At 67.8% G+C, this 19,438-nt stretch overlaps 4 protein-coding genes across 4 annotated transcripts in view; all 4 read right to left on the bottom strand.

Annotated features, from left to right (window-relative positions):
- Positions 1-1,250, bottom strand: part of EMIHUDRAFT_53240 (hypothetical protein) — a gene marked incomplete at both ends in the record, with an annotated part of 1,822 nt that extends 572 nt beyond the window's left edge. Inside the window, 4 exons of the mRNA XM_005775445.1 lie at positions 201-526; positions 677-835; positions 973-1,117; positions 1,194-1,250. Coding sequence (XP_005775502.1) covers positions 201-526; positions 677-835; positions 973-1,117; positions 1,194-1,250 — 687 coding nt within the window. The remainder of the gene's footprint in view (positions 1-200; positions 527-676; positions 836-972; positions 1,118-1,193) is intronic.
- A 419-nt stretch (positions 1,251-1,669) lies between these two features.
- Positions 1,670-1,864, bottom strand: EMIHUDRAFT_308419 (hypothetical protein; the record flags this gene model as incomplete). The annotated part of the gene is made up of 1 exon (XM_005775444.1): positions 1,670-1,864. The coding sequence occupies one exon, from the start codon at positions 1,862-1,864 to the stop codon at positions 1,670-1,672; it is 195 nt and encodes a 64-aa protein (XP_005775501.1).
- A 4,640-nt stretch (positions 1,865-6,504) lies between these two features.
- On the bottom strand, positions 6,505-11,542 carry EMIHUDRAFT_461217 (hypothetical protein; the record flags this gene model as incomplete). The annotated part of the gene is made up of 13 exons (XM_005775443.1): positions 6,505-6,881; positions 6,959-7,135; positions 7,441-7,513; positions 7,952-8,134; positions 8,329-8,456; positions 8,703-8,802; positions 9,024-9,109; positions 9,313-9,654; positions 9,723-9,799; positions 9,883-9,976; positions 10,233-10,349; positions 10,490-10,568; positions 11,004-11,542. 13 exons carry the CDS (start codon positions 11,540-11,542, stop codon positions 6,804-6,806), a joined length of 2,073 nt encoding a protein of 690 aa, XP_005775500.1. The 3' UTR covers positions 6,505-6,803.
- Positions 11,543-14,494: 2,952 nt separating this feature from the next.
- EMIHUDRAFT_432153 (hypothetical protein) lies at positions 14,495-19,117 on the bottom strand (the record flags this gene model as incomplete). The annotated part of the gene is made up of 10 exons (XM_005775442.1): positions 18,961-19,117; positions 18,303-18,883; positions 17,655-17,992; positions 17,489-17,581; positions 17,264-17,340; positions 17,055-17,133; positions 16,789-16,983; positions 16,100-16,540; positions 15,074-16,002; positions 14,495-14,849 (listed from the first exon to the last, which is right to left on the bottom strand). Coding segments are annotated over exons 2-10 (2,994 nt in total), but the record flags the coding sequence as incomplete, so codon positions are not given.
- Positions 19,118-19,438: the final 321 nt, after the last annotated feature.

The raw sequence follows: 19,438 nt of genomic DNA, 5'->3' as shown, positions 1-19,438 counted from the left end.
GTGGGGGAGGGGAGGGTGGGTTCGGGACCGTGGGGGAGGGGAGGGTGGGTTCGGGACCGTGGGGGAGGGGAGGGTGGGTTCGGGGACCGTGGGGGAGGGGAGGGTGGGTTCGGGTACCGTGGGGGAGGGGAGGGTGGGTTCGAGTACCGTGGGGGAGGGGAGGGTGGGTTCGGGTACCGTGCGGTAGGGGAGGGTGGGACCTGGAAGTAGAGCGCGAAGAGGCAGATCTTCTTCCACCCAATGGCGCGCGCCTCGTCAGTTGCGACCGCCTCCTCCGCCGGCGAGTCGCGGGAGTGGAAGCGCAGCGCGCGGTCATCGTTCACGCGCAGCACTTCTGGCGGCGCGGTCGGCACCCCCACAACCAGGTCGGTCACCAGCAGCGTCCCCGTCGGCCTGTCAAACAAGACGACCTCCTGGAAGGCGCCCACGCTCTCCGCGATCGGACCGAGCACCTTGTACGGCAGCTGCTCCGCCCACTCGGGCCGGTCGGAAGCGTCTGCGCCGCCCTCCGCCGCACCGCCGCCGCCTTGTCTGCCCGGCGCCATCTCGTCCGGCAGCCGCTTTGTGCCTCGCGGGAAGCCTGGGGGGGGAAAGAAGGGTCGGGCCGGTGTCTGGGAAGGGTCCGAGAGGGGTCAGTGTGTTGTCGGAAGGTCGGGCGGGAGATATGGGGAGATACGGGGAGATATACCCTGCAGGTCGAGCGGCAAGTCGAGCGGGAACGAGTACTGCGCCGACGCCACCCAGAGCTGCGCGTCCGGCCGCGCGTCCGCAAACGCGCCCGCAAAGTACTTGTGCTCCAACGCGACCGTCGGCAGGAGGATATGGCGGACGGCGCCTGTGGGACGTGTCAAGGACATGTCGAGGACGTGTCCTTGAACGTCGGCAGGAGGACATGGCGGACGGCGCCGGCGGTCGCCTCGACCTCGGCGAGCAGGCGCAGGCACTCCTACCGCACCACCCACGGGACTGAACCCACACTGGGTTCGGTACTCTGGAGGCATGGTACTAGGCGCTCCTCCGTCGGCGCCACCGCCGAGTACAGCAGCAGCCCGCCGGCGTCGAGTTTGACGGCCGTCATTCGCACAGGCACGTGCACGTAGATCAGGCCTTGCACCTGCTCGAATGAGCGGTGGAGTCAGCGTTCGCTGCTCCTGCCGCACGACATGGCCTCTTGGAAGCGCTTGCAGCAGCACCTGCTCGAACGACCAGATCCGGCCAGGAACGAGCTCGCGCCGAACCGTCGCTCGCTTCGGCGCCGCGAGCGGGAATCCGAACTCGAAAGGCCCGCCCAGCACGGCCGAATAGCCTCTGTCGCCGGCAGCCTCTGCAGCATCGGGAAGCACAGAGCCTGCGGCGACGGCGGCAGTGGCGGCAGCGAGAGCGTCGCGCCGTAGCACAGTAGCCGGCGGAGGCGAACGCAGGCCCGCGACGAGGCAACAGGCGAGCAGGAGCGACGCGAGAGCCGCTCTCATCGCGAGGTCCGGGTGGAAGCAGAAGAAGTCACATAAAAAAGAAAATTCCGCCGAAAAGAAATCCACCGCGCGCGAGCGCTCGCAGTGGCCCAAACCTGCAATCGCCGATTGCAGGTTTCGCTGGCCTGCGCTCCACGCGCACCGCCGCGGCACCGCCTCGCGCCGACAGGGGCAGCTCGCTACCCCTAGCTAAGCCCTCAAAGGAGCGCGCTCCTGGCCACTTCGTCCTCCCACACGGCGCATCGCCGCGAGCGGCTCGTCGAGCCGCCGGCGCTCCGGGCTCCAGACATCTCGCCGCGCGGGTTCTCGTGCAGCCTCCGGGCTCGCGGCGCGTGCAGGTAGCTTAGGCCGACCCCTCGCGACCCTGAGATCGCGACGCGAGAGCTCTCCATCCCAACTCTGCGCACGCTCGCGCTAGGCGCGCCGCTCCGCTCGCAGCCGCGCAGTGCATCATCCACGGGCGCATCGACTCGGCACGCGTATCCGTCCGCAGCATGCGATCCCCTCATGTGCTGCATGCTGTTGACCGCGGTGGCTCAATACTTCGGCGCGGAGAGGTGTGGAGTATACACGGGTGCCTCCGCTTCAGGTTGTGCGGCACCCCCATATGGATCCAGCCCAGCGATCTCAGTCCGTCTATTGAGGGCTCCTCCTCCTTTCCCCCAGAGGCACTAGGTAGTGCCGCCGTGCACTAGCGCCAATCGGCTCCATTTTCATCCCGCACGCGCGATTGTCAATCGAGTTACAACCCGCAGCTGCGCGGCGTGTGCGCACCACGAGCAGTGATCTCGGCTCCCACTCGTCGACTTGCGCTCGGACGCGAGGCCCGTGTCGCGCTCTGCGTGCATCCTCGCATCCGTTTTGTTTCGCAAACCACCGCCACGCCACATACCACGACAACCGGAGCCGTATCTCGGTCTCTCTCTCACCACGGCATGCATGCGTAGTCGAGCATACAACTGGGCGTGCCGTCGGCGAGGTGTGGATTCGGAAGCCGGTTTGCTCTTTACGTCACCAAAAAGCCTTCGCGCACCGCCACGCACTCCTCTCAGATTACATGTGTACGACTGGTGCACGCGAGCAGAGGTGACACACGGCCGGCACGAAAAAGGGCGGCGCCTCGAGCTCGCACGAACGGCGAGCACACGGCGAGCACACTGGAGGGCCCGCCGGCGGCGGATCCCGTCAACAGCCGATCTTGCCATTGCAGCAGCAGAAGGTGGCGCGGCGAGGCGAGCGAGAAGGGGTGACGGCACGCGAGAAGAGGCGCACGGGTCGTGCGCGCCGCTCGTGAGGCGCTCCCGGTGTCTCCGGCGCCGCAGCCGACCGGCACAGCACGGTTGGGCCGGCGGTGGCGCCTCTCGAGCGCGAGAGGGCGGTTTCTCGGATGCGCTCGGCCGCCTCTGCTCGACGACACGCTGAGAGAGCCGCACAGGGAGACGGTCGATCGCGACGCGAAATCGGACGACACAGATCGTTTTCGAGTCGTCTCGAGGCACTCGAACCGCCGCGCAACCGCCCGTGGCGGCACGGCGAAGGGCTGCCTGGGCCACTGCTACCTCGGCCGAGCGGATATCCGCGTGGGCACGCGCTCACCGCCCGCCATGCCGCCTCGCACGCGTCGGAGCGCTCGCACGGGCGCGGCCTCAAGCGCGGCCTCGAGCGCGGCCTCGCCGGTGCTGCTCGACGTGCTCACCACGGACGATCTGCTGGACCTCGCCCTCTCCTTCTGCACCGAGGACGCCCTGCGCGCAGCCTACGCTTCCTGCCGCGCCTTCCGAGCGGCGGCCGTTCCGCATCTCCGCAGGCTGCTGTCGATCGCGATCGTCGGGCCGACGCCGGAGAACAAGCAGGCCAACGTGCTCGGTGTCTTCGTCAAGCGCGCCGCGCTCGTCAACGGCTTCGCGTCGTACAGCAAGGCGGGCCATGACGGCGTCATGCTGTGGCACGCCGGTGAGTGCTGGTACGTTGGAGCTGCAGCCAATCTCGGGCAGGCCCGTGGCCGGGTGAGCGTGCTGGACGGCTGCGTGCGCCCGGAGGCCTCGACTGTCACGTGGCGCGTCTTGGACGGCACCGCATTTGTCAATGCTCCGGAGCTGCGCTGCGTTGCGGGCGACGCCCTCGCCGCAGAGATGGCCAAGGCTGCGCCGCAGATTGCGCTGGTCGGGCCGACGCCGCAGAACAAGCAGGCCAGCTCGCGCGGCGTCTTTCTCAAGCGCGATGAGCTGATCAACGGCTACCCATCGTACACCAAGACGGACGATGACAGCGCCATGCTGTGGCATTCCGGTGGGTGCTGGATCATTGGAGCTGCAGCCGACCTCGGACAGAACCGTGGCTGGGTGAGCGTGGATGACGGCTGCCTGCGCCCTGAGGCCTCGACTGTCACGTGGCAGGTCTATGGCGGTGCCGCGTGGGTCGTCGCTCCGGAGCTGCGCTGCCTCGCGGGCGACGCCCTCGCCGCAGAGATCGCCAAGGCTGCGCCGCAGATTGCGCTGGTCGGGCCGACGCCGCAGAACAAGCAGGCCGGCGTGCTCGGCGTCTTCCTCAAGCGCGATGAGCTGATAAATGGCTACCCATCGTACACCAAGGCTGGCGCTGACGGCGCCATGCTGTGGCACGCCGGTGAGTGCTGGACCGTTGGAGTTGCAGCCAATCTCGGACAGGACCGTGGCCGGGTGAGTCTGCGCGACGGCTGCCTGCGACCTGAGGCCTCGACTGTCGCGTGGCGCGTCTACAATGGCGCAGAATGGATCGACGCCCCGCAGCTGCGCTGCCTCGCGGGCCGCCCCAGCTCCTCGCGCCGCATCTGGGGCCGCAGGGAGGGACGCTGGCTCGACGCTGACGACTTCGACGTCTTTGAGAATGAGTTGGGCACTTGAGCACATGAAGGGGCCTCGTCTACGGGTCAATGGTGAGCGCCCGGGCTGCGCGCCTCTGAGACGGGATGGGAGGCGCAACCACGATGCTCGACAGCGCGTTTTGGGATGGAGCGCGTTCTGGGATGCCGCGCCGCGGGGGGCGGCTTCGCGCCTATCGGCTATCCGCGCGGGGCCCCTCCGTACCGAAGTCGTATGTATCCCGCGCCCACCCGCGGCGCGGCCGCTGTACGGCCTCGTCGGTGTTACGTCAGTATGTACGTACTTTTAGCTTACTGGGAGAAAGGGAGAAAGGGGTGTGTTCTCTAGGCCCCTGAAGGCCCCACCCTGCCCCCTCCTACCTGGCCAGCTCTCCAGTCTCCAGAGACCAGACTCCACCTCCAGCGTCCAGGCCTCCCGCTCCGGCCCGCCCTCGCCGCCGGCCCGCACACCCTCACGCATCCCCTCTCCTCACGCGGTCGGCGACGCCTCGCGAGGTGCAAGGCGCGAGAGGCGGGAGGGCGGCGACGCGATGGAGCCCGAGGGCGGCTGCGACAGCGGCGAGGCGAGGGGCGGGGCGAGGCCGAGCAGCTGCTTGTCGATGGTCGCCTAGCAGAGGGCGAAAGGAAAAGTCGCGTCCATAGCTCAACACCGCCGCGCGGCACGCGCGGCGCTGGCCGCCTCGCCGAGCGACGCGATCCCGAGCAGCTGCTTCTGCAGCGACGCCTCGGCGACCTCCCGCGCGACGAGCGACGACGCGCACGAGGCGAGCGCCTCGTCAAGGGCGGCGCGGAGGCGGTCCCTCTCCTGGAGGGTGCCGTGCAGAGTACGGAGCGTGTCTGCGAGCTGCTCCGCCAGCGAGGCGTGCTGCGAGCCGCTGCTCCGCCGCGCGACTGCGAGCGTCGAGCTCACGCGCGCCAGCTCCTCCTCGGCGGCGAGCGCCCGCCCGTCCGCCTCGTCGAGCCGAAGTCGCAGCGAGCTGTTCTGCGCCGCCAGCTCGTCCGCCGATGCGCCCATGCTGCCCGCCTCGCCACGCGCCTCGCACAGCTCGCGCCGAAGCGCCTCCGCCTCGCGGCGCGCCTCGTCCGTCGCCGCCGCCGCCGCACGCGCCTCTGCGCCCCGCTGCTGCGCGGCTGCCTCCAGCCTGCGCGCGGCGATCTGCTGCTGCTGCTGCTCCGCGTGCGCCGCCGCTCGCCCGTGCTCCAGCTCGTTCCGTCGCTCGGCGAGGCGGAGCTGGTCCTCGGAGAGGGTGTTGGCGCGCTCCTCCGCCGCCGCCAGCTCAGCCACCAGGTCCTGCACGTGATCGAGCATCGCATCGCGGTCGTCCCGCAGCCGAGCGGCGCTGCCCTCGAGGGCCGCATGGCTCTCACGTGCTTGGCAGAGCTCGGAATGGGCGACGGCGCAAGCTCGCTCCGCCTCCTCGGCTCGGTGCGTCGCGGAGTTTGCCTCCTCCTCCGCGCGCCGCGCATGGCAGTTTTCTGGGAACAGCAGTGGAATGAGGCAGACTCCCAGGATCCCGACGCACGGAGTACGTGTTGCGCGCGCAGCAGTGGTATCTGCAGCAGAGCCCTCTCGCGCCGCGACGGCTCTGCGCAGAGGGATCCGTGGCTGGGCAACGGGCGCACCTGCGGTCCTGTAGCTGATGGACCTCGGCCAGCAGGCTCGCGGGGGGCAGATGTTGCTCTGGTTGCAGTTCCACAGGTCCGTTTGGCCGCGGCAGGCGGCCCGGGAGTGGCGCGCGCGAGGGGCCGAACTGCCCTGTCTTGCGACTTGAGCAGCGATCAAAACCAGCTGGCCGAAGGTGTGACAACGGGCAGTTCAGAATTCTCTGTGGCGCATTTAATAAAATCGAACACACCCGGCCCGCTGGGTGCGCTTCATAGCTCCCCGGCCCTGGGTGTGAGGTTGCCGACTGCACTGGTCTCCCCCCCCAAATGCTCCACGAAACCCAGGGGCCCCGCTCCAAGTGCCCGGGTCAGCGGGTCAGGGCTCCGCTCTTGCTGGGAAATACTTGCTTTAGTAGCCGCGACTACTTACGCGGCAACACGGATCACACCAACCCCCCCCCCCCCCCCCGTGTGGGGGGCCCGTACGGCTCTACGCATCCCGATCCCCACATTCCACTGTGTGGAGATCGCTCTCTCCAGATCGGGGGTTTCCGCCTCCTGTACTGTACATTTTTTCAGGAAGTCGTCTAAGACAATGACAACCCAGAACGACCCACCCGAAATTTTCTCACGTACCTGAGATACCTGTGATAAAGTACCCCCACGGCGGCAAGGGCGCAACTCGGGCTCTCACAACAAGCGCGCGGACGCTACGGTCTTTCAAGGATCGCGAGAGAGACTTCTAGGTGGTCAGACGGTCTACGTTACGTCTGGTTTGAGCTCGAGGCAGGGGCGAGTGGGGGGGGGGGGCAGGGGTGCCTCACCCCGCGCGGACTACACAGTCACACCCGGACGGACGGCTACCCTCACGCCGGCACGAGCGGCCCCTCCGACGCCGGCGCCTCTCGGCCGAAGGCGAGGATCGTGTCGAGCGGCGCCGCCACCTGAATGGGTAGTAATGAATGAGAACGACTGCAGAAAGGCCCGCGCGCGAGGACCGTGTCGAGAGATGCGCCGCCACCTTGAGCGTCTGCCCGCCGGAGACGGGGGCGCCGCCGCCGACGGGCCGCCAGCTGGCGCCCTTGGGGAAGACGACCGTCCGGGCGGTGGCGCCGCGGGCCGTCACGGGCGCGACGAGGTACTTTGGCCCGAGCATGTACTGGTCGTCCACGCCGCGGCAGGCTCTGTCGTCGGGGAACTCGTAAGCGAGCGGGCGCATGGTCGGCGCGCCGTGCGCGGAGACGTTTGCGGCGAGCTCTCGGATGTACGGCAGCAGCACCTGGCGTCGGGTGATCTCGCGTGATCTCGCGTGATCTCGCGTGATCTCGCGTGATCTCGGGTGACCTCGGGTGACCTCGGTCGATCTCGGGTGATCTCGGGCGATCTCGCGTGACCTCGCGGGTGCGGCCGCAGCACCTCGTTCCTCATCCGCACGACGCCCTCGAGATATGGTGAGATATGGGGAGATGTGGGGAGATGTGGGGAGAGATGGGGAGATAGCACCTCGTTCCTCATCCGCACGACGCCCTCGAGGAGCGCCTGGGTGGCGGCCCCGTACGACCAGATCTCATTGTACCTACGCGGTGCGATCTCGCGCGATCTCGCCGCAAGCTCGGGCGATCTCGGCGCCGTGCGACCAGATCTCGCTGCACCCGCACGAGCCATGCGCCGGCTTGCAGTCCGAGTCCGGCTCGGACGGACCCAGGCCTGCGTTGTGCATACGCCGACAGGAGGGCGGGAGGGCGGTACTGTGCAGCGTCTTAGAGCACCGCGTGAGTACGAGGGGCTGCGAGTACAGTTGAATACGGCCGGAGTGCGGCCGAAGACAGCGGAGTACGTGTCCTCTCGAGCGCTAGCTGGGATCCACGAATGCGTGTTCCGCTTCTAGGGCCCCGTGCGGCAGCCATGTGTCCGAAAGACGGGGGAGAAGGCGCCGAATTGGTACCTGTTTGGTATGAGAGGAATCAAGGGTGAGCTGCTCTTGAGACGGGGGAGAAGGGGCCGAACTGGTCACCAGCGGACGATGAGCTCGCGCATGTACTCCGAGTCGTTCGGCTCGACGAAGCCGCAGCCGTAGCCGCCGACGTCGGTGGTCCACCAGGGGATGCCTAGAAGGTTCCTGGAAGGTCCCTGGAGGGTTCCTGGAAGGTGACATGGTGGTCCACCAGGGAGATGCCCGACATGGACGCGTGGACGCCTACCGCACCACCCTCGGGACTGAACCCACACTGGGTTCGGTACTCTGGAGGTATGGGACTAGCGGCGTGCCCTGCGGCACTTGCGACGCCAGCTGCTCGAAGCTCGACCTATTGAAAAAGAAACACGAGTGGTAAAAAAGAAAACGTCGAGGTATAGACCAGCAGCTCGAGGCTCGAGGAAAAAAGAAAACACCGGATGTCGGACGACCAGAGGACGGCCCCGTGCCGCTGCCCTCCCGCCCACACGCCGCGTGTGAGGAGGAGCGGCGGCAGCCGCGCCTCCGCCACCGGCTCCGAGAAGGCGCGCAGCCAGTCGTTGACCTGCGTGAAGGAGGTGTGTGACTGTGTGTGTGTGTGTGTGTGTGTGTGTGTGTGTGTGTGTGTGTGTGTGTGTGTGTGTGTGTGTGTGTGTGTGTGTGTGTGTGTGTGTGTGTGTGTGTGTGTGTGTGTGTGTGTGTGTGTGTGTGTGTGTGTGTGTGTGTGTGCGTGTGGGTGTAAGTGTGGATGTGTGCTCGATGAGTAGCAGTGATCAGAGGCCAGCTCCGGGAGGAGGGGTGGGGTGTCGACCCACAAGTTCGAGTACGCGGCGGGCGGCCCGAAGCTACTGTTGTAGCCGTAGTCCCCGTCGCCGCCGCCGCCGGTGCCCTCGCCGTCCGTCTCGTCCAGCCTACAGGAGAGATGGGGAGAGATGGGGGGGAGATGGGGGGAGATGGGGAGAGAGCAGCCCCTAGTCTCGTCCAGCCTACAGGAAGTCTCCGAGAAGGGTCCGAGCAGGGGCTGGCCGGAGGGGCCCGGTCCGCCGCCGAGGTCTCGTCGCGCCAGAAAGCGCTCACGCCCTGGTCAAAGTAGCGCGGCTTGAGCAGCGCTTCCCACAGGTAGCGGCGGCACTCTGGGACCGTCGGATCGACGGCGCGCCCTCCGAGGTCCGCGTTGATGAGGCAGCCACGCTGCTGCAACGGCGCGTACTCTGTCGCCTACGGCACGCCCTCCGAGGTCCGCGTTGATGAGGCAGCCAGAGAGAGAGAGAGAGAGAGAGAGAGAGAGAGAGAGAGAGAGAGAGAGAGAGAGTGAGAGAGGGAGAGAGAGAGAGAGTGTGTGTGTGAGTGAGAGAGTGAGAGGAGAGAGAGAGAGAGAGACGCTGCTGCAGCGGCGCTTACTCTGTCGCCTGGCTGAGGACCTCGGGCCAGAACGAAAACATGAGGGTCGCGTTGATGGCCGCGCGGACGCCGTCAGAGAGGGCGCGCACGGACGGGTAGCAGGCCGGGTCGGGGGCGAAGTCGCCGTCGTGCCGCTGGTTCTTGTAGTCGATGACCAGCACCGACGGCCGCACCGCGGCCGGCCTCTCGGCGTACTTCGCCGCGACGCCGAGCGCGATGCCCGAAGACTTGTACCGATTGCGCGACTGCCAGAACCCCATCGCCGCCTCGCGCAACGGAGGCGCGTGGCCGGTCGCGTCCGCGTACTGCCGGTACAGCGACGGCCACGCCGGAGGGGTGGCGCCCGCCGGCACGGAGGAGACCTAGAAGGTTCCTGGACGGTTCCTAGACGGTTCCTAGAAGGTGGATGCGACCTAGGCACGGAGGAGACCCAAAAGTCGAGGTACAGGGCCGCGCGCGCAGTCCAGTGTGAGCCGCCTTCGCCGCGCTTGCCGACGGCGACGGAGCCTAGTGCCGCACCACCCACGGGACTGGACCCACACTGGATTCGATACTCTGGGGGTGTGGTACTGGGCGCGGCAGCCGCTCACCGTAGCCGGGCATGTTGAACAGGAGCGCGTACCCGGCCGACGAAGTGAGCAGAGGGATGGTGACATGGAACTTCCGCTGCTGCAGCTGCAGCGCCTAGAAGGTTCCTAGAAGGTTCCTAGAGGGTTCCTAGAAGGCGGCATGGAACTTCCGCTGCTGCAGCTGCAGCGCCTAGAACGTTCCTAGAAGGTTCCTAGAGGGTTCCTCGAAGGCGGCATGGAACTTCCGCTGCTGCAGCGCTGCCGCGCCTGGCCGTGCCGCTCGAGCGGGACGATGCGCGAGCCTATTCTCGTGCAATCTCGTGCGACCTCGGGGCTGAGCTCGGGCAAGCTGCCCGCGGCGCTCGAGCGACAACGGCGCGCGGGCCTGCAGCGCCCGCCTCGGGGCAGCCCCCTTCTGGCGTCCACTCGCCTTGCCCGAGGCCGTAGCTGAACTCGTCGCGGTCGCCGGCCGTCACCGTCAGGTTGGCCTGACAAGCAGAAGGGTGGGCGGGATGGGAGCAAGGGTGCGGAGCGCCAGTTGTCTCCGGCCCGGCTGGGGCCTAAGCGCAGACAAGTGGCGGATAACACACTCGCGGGCGGGACGCCGGCCGTGACCGGTCAAGGTGGCCTCGAAGTAGCCCGCGCCAACCTTTGGCACGGGCGGGCCGAGGAAGCACACGGCGCCGGGCGCCGGCTTCAGCTCCCACCTACCACCAGTTGGCCACCCATCTCTCCTTGTTTCCATCCCCGGCTTTGCCACGGGGCGGGCGGCCCAACAAGCTCCGCCCTCCGGCAATCGTACTCGAGACGTGGCGAAATGTGGGGAGATGCGGGGAGATGTGGCGAGATGTGGCGAGATACCTGCACTCCGACTAGCATACTCGAGATATGGGGAGATATGGGGAGCGATGTGGGGAGAGAATCCGCATCTAGTCCGACTAGGAGATATGGGGAGATATGGGGAGTTATGGGGAGTTATGGGGAGATATGGGGAGATCCGCATCTAGTCCGACTAGCCCTTCGCTCGGACCGCGGTCAGTCAAATTGCAAGCATAGCACCCCTTGTTGCCCGTGGCGCCGCCGCGCCAGACGCCGTAGTTGACCCGCCGGCCGGTGGACATCACCTGTGACAAAAGGCACACCTCCGATCGCATTGAAATTGCCGGGGCCGGCCCTGCGTGCTGGACGCCTTGGTGAGGCACTCCGACGCAGTCTCCGCGCTGCCGAGGTCGCCGTCAAACTCGGAGGAGGAGCAGGAGCGGGCCGCCTTTCCCTCGACCGTCCTCCAGCCGCCGTCCGAGCCGGGTGTGCCACCGTTGAACACGAGAGACGGCGCCGCGCTGAAGAGGAGTGCGCCCGTGTCGGCGCGGCGGAACGTGAGCGAGCCATCGTCGCGGACGGAGACGGCGAGGTTGCCGTTGGTGACCGCCGTGCCGGGCGCCGGGACGAGCGAGGCGCCCGGGCGGCAGGTCTCAATCAGCGCTCCCGGGAGGTCGGTCAGGTTCTTCGAGGCGAGCGACCGTGCGAGCGCGGCACTGGCGGCCTGCGCGGCAGGCGGCAGCAAAGGCGGAGCCACGCGGACGCGGAACGAGTTGTCGCACCACGGGGTGAGGGTGACTTTGGGAGGAGCGGCGGCGGCCGCAGTCACAGAAGCGGCAGTCGCAGTCGCAATCAGCGCCATTGCTGCTTCGAGAATTTTGGGGTGAACACACATCAAACACAAACAAATATCTCTCTCTCTCTCACACATCCGCTCACCCTCGACCCTCGCGATCTCGCCCGGCGCTCGTCGGGTCAGCCGCCATTGCGGTCGGCGCCACCACCTCCTCCCGCCCCCCCCCGCAGCCACTGCCGCGCGGCCGCCAATGCGACCGACCCCTGCCTGTGTGCGTGTGCACGCGCGCCTCGTGCGACGTGCGTCGCGGGGCGCACCCGCCGGTAGACGACGTACCACCGCCGCCTCCCCTCATCAGCAATGGCGTATTGATTGATTGATGGGAAGGCGAAACACAGTCCGACCAACGACTGGGACACCAACGCTGTAAGGGTATTCGCACGAACATAAAAGAAATCACGCTGCATAACCGGCTCGCCATGCCGCCTCGCTCGCGTCGGAGCGCTCGCACGGGCGCGGCCTCAAGCGCGGCCTCAAGCGCGGCCCCACCGGTGCTTCTCGACGTGCTCACCACGGACGATCTGCTCGACCTCGCCCTCTCCTTCTGCACCGAGGACGCCCTGCGCGCAGCCTACGCTTCCTGCCGCACCTTCCGAGCGGCGGCCGTTCCACATCTCCGCAGGCTGCTGTCGATCGCGCTAGTCGGGCCGACGCCGGAGAACAAGCAGGCCAACGTGCTCGGTGTCTTCGTCAAGCGTACCGCGCTCGTCAACGGCTTCGCATCGTACACCAAGGCTGGCGCTGACAGCGTCATGCTGTGGCACGCCGGCCAGAGCTGGTACGTTGGAGCTGCAACAAACCTCGGACAGGACCGTGGAGTGGTGAGTCTGTTCGACGGCTGCGTGCGCCCGGAGGCCTCGACTGTCACGTGGCGCGTCTGGGATGGCACAGCATTTGTCAATGCGCCGGAGCTGCGCTGCGTTGCGGGCGACGCCCTCGCCGCAGAGATGGCCAAGGCAGCGCCGCAGATCGCGCTGGTCGGGCCGACGCCGCAAAACCTGCACGTCAACTTGCTCGGCGTCTTCCTCAAGCGCGATGAGCTGATCAACGGCTACCCATCGTACACCAAGACGGGCGATGACCGCGTCATGCTGTGGCACGCCGGCCAGAGCTGGTTCGTTGGATCTGCAGCCAACCTCGGACAGACCCGTGGCTGGGTGACTCTGCGCGACGGCTGCGTGCGCCCGTACGCCTCGACTGTGACGTGGAAGGTCCAAGACGGCACAGTGTGGATCGATGCCCCGGAGCTGCGCTGCCTCGCGGGCGACGCCCTCGCCGCAGAGATCGCCAAGGCAGCGCCGCAGATCGCGCTGGTCGGGCCGACGCCGCAGAACAAGCAGGCCGGCGTGCTCGGCGTCTTTCTCAAGCGCGATGAGCTCGTCAACGGCTACCCATCGTACACCAAGGCTGGCGCTGACAGCGTCATGCTGTGGCACGCTGGCCAGAGCTGGTACGTTGGAGCTGCAGCCAATCTCGGGCAGGCCCGTGGCCGGGTGAGCGTGATTGACGGCTGCCTGCGGCCTGAGGCCTCGACTGTCGCGTGGAAGGTCTATGGCGGTGCCGCGTGGATCGGTGCTCCGGAGCTGCGCTGCCTCGCGGGCCGCCCCAGCACCTCGCGCCGCATCTGGGATCCCGACGCGGGGCGATGGCTCGACGCCGGCCGCCTGATGGTGTTCGAGGACGGCGATTGACTGTGGATTCGTGCGTGCTGGGCAGCCTCCGGGCTGACCACGGCAGCTGCTCACTATCGGACGGCGCTGCATGGCCACACCGCTGACGGCTCGTGTCTCCGGGGGGTGTGAGAGGTGCGGCTTCCCGACACGTCCGTCTGGGAGTGTGCGTGAATTTGTGGATTAGTGTTTTGACCCAGTGGCAGTATCTCTTTCTCTCATCACTCTTGATCGAGAGTTTCATGCTGCAATATTGCAGTAATAGAACTCGCACGCACATCGCACGGCAGCGGCGGGCTGGGCGGGGGGGCGGCCAGCCCCGCACACGAATGTGTGCTGTGCCGCAATGCTGGAGTTGCTGCAATCTAGAGCCGTAGCTCACTAGCTGGGAGACGATTACACGCGCGGGCGCGCGAGTCCGACCACGACACCCCCGCCGCCTAACCAGCCGGAGGTGCCGATACTACGTCGCCAGTCCGGCCGCTCTCGGCGAGAGGGCGTGGAGCGAGCCGCTCGAGGCCATCCGCTCGAGCGACGACCCGAGCGCCGCGCGCGCCCGCTCCGCCACGTGCGTCAGCCGCTCCGCCGCCTCTGCCAGCACCGACACCTCCAGCTGCTCGAGCGTCTCGTCGGCGCACTCGTCGCCAGGCGCCGCCACGGCGCCCCCCTTGGCCGCGGCGCCCCCCCCGCCCTCCGCCGACGCGCCGGCGCCGGGCGCGTCGCCATCCCCGCCCGCCTCGGCCGCCGGCGCCGCGCGCCGGCCGAGCACTCGCTCGATCGCGTCGAGCTGCAGCAGCAGCGAGGCGGGCTTGGAGGACGACGGCATGGCCACGCCGCAGCTAGCGGGGATCTTGCGCAGCGCGGAGAGTGAGATGTGCGCCGGCCAGCCGCCCGGCTCGGAGGCGGAGGCGCGGCGGCCGCAGCTGCCCCAGTGCCGCAGGGAGGCCTTTGCGGCGGGCGGGGAGAGCCCGTCGGGCAGCGCGGGCGCCCCGTTCCGGCGCAAAAAGGCGTCGACGCCGCGGTTCGTCATGTCCTTCCGGAACGAGTCGAGGAGGAGGCGCGTGAGGGGCGGCAGGTACCTGCGAGGGGTGACGGCGAGGGCGGCGGCGGTGAGGGCGGCGGCGCCAAAGGGCGGCGGCGGCGAGGGCGGCGGCGGCGAGGGCGGCGGCGGCGAGGGCGGCGGCGGCGAGGGCGGCGGCGGCGAGGGCGGGGTGAGGTAGGGGGTGGCGAAGGCGGTGGGGAGGGTGGGGAGGGTCTGCCGGTGTTGAGGGAGGCGGTGGGCTGGGCGTACATGAGCGTTTGCTCGTCGAGGAGGAGCTGTGAGCTGAGCTGCGTGCCCGAGGTGAGCCGCTCCCCCTCGCTCGGCTCGGTCGGCGCGGACTCGGAGGTCGTGGGCAGGGCCAGGAGAACGGGCGTGGCGGGCCTCGAAGGCCCCGGAGACGCATTCGCCTCGTCGATTGGGCTGTCGATCGAGATGCACACCTGCCGCGCGGCCTCGTCGGCGCCGCCGCTGCCCACGCTCCCCTCGCTGCCCGCCGGCGGCGCCGGCGGCGCCGGCGAGGCCGGCTCCCCGTCCCGCGGCAGAGCGACGAGGGACTTTGCGGACAGGCTCGTCTCTGGCCGCACGCGAGCCGACAGGGCGCCTAAGAGGAGGAGTGCAGGGCGGGGCTAGGGTCGGGGTTAGGGTCGAGGGGAGGGTACGGGTTAGGGTCAGGGCGGAACGCAGTGGGTCCGTACGCCGCGCCTAGGAGAGGGCTGGGGCTGGGGCTAGGGCTAGGGCCAGGGCATCTAGGAGAGGGCGGCAACCGTCGAGATTCGGGGAGGCACGGGGAGATGTGGGGAGATGTCCGCATCTAGGGGAGGGCGCCGCTCTTGGAGAGCTCGTCCACCGACCGCGAGCGCAGGTCCCTCTGCGCGAGGAGGCGGTACATGCGCTTGAACTGGCGCGCCGACACGAGGCTCGCCCGGCCCTCGCCGCCGCCGTCGGACCGCCTCCGCGACCGCTCCTGGCGCGCCTTGCTCCGCGAGGTGTAGAGGTAGTAGAGCACGACCAGCGCGGTGCAGCAGGCGGTGAAGAGGAGGACGACGCGCGCAGACGACCACGTGCGGTCGTTGCACGCCTTGAGGCCGGAGCAGCCGTAGATGAAGTCGCCCGAGCCAGCCAGCGACGCGTCCGCGGTCTGGTTCGGAAGGAAAAGCACGCAGCCAACAGCCTCCAGGCCCCCTCTCTCGCTCGCCTGGGCGCCGACCGCGCAAGGGCTTGAGGTCGAGCGTGCCTCCGGTCATCTCGCGGAGTCTCGCCGAATCTCGCGGAGTCTCGCGGAATCTCGCGGAATCTCGCCGAATCTCGCCGAATCTCGCCGAATCTCGCTGACTCTCCCCACCTGGGCCCGGACCGCGTAAAAGTTGAGGTCGAGCGTCTCGTCGTCGCAGAGATCGCGGAAGAAGATGAGGGCGAAGACGGAGTGGCCTACTCTCGGGCAGTCTCGCGTCGCCTCGCGGAGGCCGCGAGCGAGGAGGCGGAGGCGGAGGCTCGCCGACGACGGCGAGCGGCAGGATGACGCGCACAATGTACACCATCAGCTGCTCGTGTGTGGGCGGCGGCGGGAGGAGCAGGCGGAGGAGGAGGAGGCGGTCGATCCACTGCGCGATCCAGCCGTAGATCGCGATGACGAGGTAGAGCATCGGCATCGCGAACGAGAAGAAGAGGCCGAGCACGAGCACCTTGACCAGGATCTGGAGCCGGAAGGCAAGCATGCCGTCGGCCGAGCACGCGTAGAGCTCGTTCATGCGCGCCTAATCTCGGGTACTCTCGGGTACTCTCGGGTACTCTCGGGTACTCTCGGGTACTCTCGGGTACTCTCGAGCACGCGCAGAGCTCGCTCATGCGCGCCTGCGTCTTTGCGCGCTTGGCGAAGCATTGCTTCTTGACAAGGTCGAAGGGGCGCACGAGGTCCATCCCGAACTGGATGAACAGGATGTCGCCGAGGAGGGCGCCAAGCAGCACCGTCATGCCGACCGGGTACCAGCCGCGCTTGAAGGAGCCGTCGGGGTCGTCGTTCTCGTTGGTCTCGACGGTGGTGAGCACGAAGAGAGTGACGAGGATGACGGCGCACTGGAAGAAGGACAGCTTCAGCATCACGCTCGCCTCCCGCGCGCCGCGCGTGTGCGGCCGCTCGAGGAAGTACGCCATCACGGGCACCGAGATGAAGATGGAGAGGTAGCCGATCAGAGTGAGCAGGCCCTGCAGCGCCTGCACGAGCACGAACTCGAACAAGGTGGGGTCCTCGAGCTTCTCCTCCAGACCGAGCACCTCCATCACGGGGTTGGCGCCCTGCAGCGAGCAACGAGGGGCATCGAACGGGGAAGCGCCTCGGGCAACCTCGGACAATCTCGTGACGCATCTCGGCACATCTCGAGGCGCATCTCGGCGCATCTCCGCCGCATCTCGCCACATCTCGGCGCATCTCCGCCGCATCTCGCCACATCTCGCCGCACCTCGCCGCATCTCGCTGCATCTCGCTGCATCTCGCTGCATATCGCTGCATCTCGCTGCATCTCGGCCCGTCTCTGTCGGCGCGCCTGCATGAAGAGGTTGACGCTGGTCAGGAGGAGCACGGAGAGCACGAGCAGCACGGTCAGCACGAGCACCGAGAGGGACTGCCGCGCAAACTGCTCGCGCGGGCTCGTCTGGAGGTTCTCCCAGATGATGTCCTCCGGCTCGGGCGCGCGCGACACGACGAGCCCGCCGCCAAACACGCGCGAGAAGGCGCGGTCCTGCGAGATCACCCGAGATTACCCGAGATCGTGATGAGCCGAGAGTACCCGAGAGTACACGAGGCGCGGTCCTGCGGCATCGTCTCGAGCACGCGCTTCGCGACGGCGGCTTCGTTGAAGGTGACGAAGGCATAGCCGGTGCAGTGGTACCTGGTCTCGGGCGATCTCGGGTGGATGAAGTGCCTCGGACGTGTCTCGGAAGTGTCTCGGGCTATCTCGGTGGGAGGCAGTGGCAGCATCGGCGGCGAGGCGCGGAAGCGTCTCGGAAGTGTCGCGGCACCGCTTCTTTGTCAGAGCGCCGGTCCGCGTGCGATTCGCCTCGAGCGCGTCGAGCGCCCGCTTGGCGGCGGCGCGCGCCTTGCCGAGATTACCCGAGATTACCCGAGAGGACCCGAGAGGACCCGAAAAGATTACCCGAGAGTACCCGAGAGTACCCGAGAGTACCCGAGAGTACCCGAGAGTACCCGAGAGTGCCCGAGAGTGCCCGAGAGTGCCCGAGGCGCGCCTTGCCGACGGACCCCTTTGGAGCGCCGCCCCGGATGAGCGCCACGAGGTGGAGGGTGGCGTCGATGTGCTTGTCCTTAAGCCGCTGCGACTCCTGCATGGCGAGGGCGAGAGCTCGAGATCACCCGAGGTTGCCCGAGATCACCCGAGATCACCCGAGATCACTCCTGCATGGCGAGGGTCAGCTCGCGGTAGTCGAGCGAGACGCCGACGTGCACCACGGCGCCGAACTTCTCAAAGTGCGCGCGCAGCTGCTCCGACCGCCAGTGCCTCGGGACGTTGCTCACCATCACGGTGAAGTCTGCCGCCGTCAGCGCGTGGCCGCCGTGCCGAATGCGGTCGCTCATCTCCTCGAGCTGGGAGCGGACCTGGAAGAGGAAGGCGAGGAGGATGGCGGCGTTGCAGATCTCCATCACCGCGTAGGAGTGGCCGCCGCGGTCGAGCACGGCGTTGTTTGTGTTTCCAAGCGTGTGGATCGTAAACGGCGAGACGATCTCAGAGTTGCCTAAGGGGAGGGGAAGGGTGAACTTCTCCACACACAAGAGGTGGTTGGGCAAGGGCCGGGCAATCCCTCGCGACCCCACGTCTAGATTGCCGCAGGAGCCGCACGGCATTGAAAGTGCAGGCCCAGTGCGCGTGAGTGAGCGGTGTGCCGGCCCGGGGTGCGTGCGTGTGCGTGTGCGTGTGCGTGTGCGTGTGCGTGTGCGTGTGCGTGTGCGTGTGCGTGTGCGTGTGCGTGTGCGTGTGCGTGTGCGTGTGCGTGTGCGTGTGTGTGTGTGTGTGTGTGTGTCTTTCTCTCTCTCTCTCCGAGTCGCCTTCAAAGTTGATGATGACGTTGGAAAGGTTGAGGAGGAAGAGCCAGGCGCACGTCCGCGCGAGGTGGTACACAAAGTGCATGTACTGCGACACATCCGTCCCGAACCGGTCGAAGGCGCCCAGCTCCGAGTGCAGCGGCCAGAGGCGCCCGTCTGGTAGCTGCGGCAGCTGGCGGCGGACGGCCGCCTTTGCGAGGGCGATGTCCGGCTTGGGCGGGCCCTCGGGCGAGGCGAGGTTGGTCGGCGCGGACGTGCGCCACTCGTCCGGGCTGCCAGCCCCCTCCTCCGCCTCGGCGACGGGAGGCAGGCTCGCGGCCTCGGCCCGGGTCGAGGCGCGCTCCTCGACAAGTGTGAGAGAGGAGAGGAGCGCGCCGGCGTTCTCGCAGCTGTAGAGCTCGCGCGCGAGCTTGCGACGCCGCCACGCCCGCTGGATGGCGCGCGCGTCGGCCGAGCAGTTGCTCTCGGGCGGGCGGGCGGGCCGCCACATCGCGAGTGGCTGCTGCACCACCGGCCCGGCGCGCCGGCTCTCGCTCTGCTCCTTCAAGGAGAGCAAGTCGTCGAGCACGCGGGAGTGCGCCGTGCTGCCGCTCGCAGAGGAGAAGCGCCGCGAGCGCGCCGCGGACGCGGACGCCGGCGCGGCGAGCGGCAGCACGGCCGGCTGGTTGGCGGACGATGGCTGCGCGTCTGCCCGAGGAGTGGCCTGCGAACGCGGCGTGCTGCTCTCGTCCAAGGTCCAGCGAGAGGAGGAGGCCGCCTCGAGGACGGGGCTGAGCGGCTGGCCAAGCTGGTCCATGGCGCCGTGAGGCTGAGCTTCCACGTCCTCTCACAAGGTCCGCGACGCGAGCGGCGCCGCTCAGACAAGGAGGCGAGGCAGCGATGATGTAACGCGAAGAAAAGAAAATTCACCACGATTACACTCTCCCCCAATGCTCCCCCTCTCCCTGTCATCCGCCTCACTCTCTCACAAGCACACACGACATGGGCGCTGACTGACTGGGAGTGTGTGTTTTCGTAGAGAAGCAAACACGCACGTCGTCCCCGGGTTCTGTCGAGCGTGCGGGCGGAGGCGAGGCTTGCGAGAGGGCGAGGGTGGAGTCGTGGAGAGCTAGTGCGAGAGTTACGCACGACACGCTCCA

This window comes from Emiliania huxleyi (assembly GCF_000372725.1).
Source record: "Emiliania huxleyi CCMP1516 unplaced genomic scaffold EMIHUscaffold_3, whole genome shotgun sequence".
Lineage (NCBI taxonomy): Eukaryota > Haptophyta > Isochrysidales > Noelaerhabdaceae > Emiliania > Emiliania huxleyi.
Note: the sequence above shows the minus strand (reverse complement) of the source record. Positions and strands in the feature narration are given on the sequence as shown.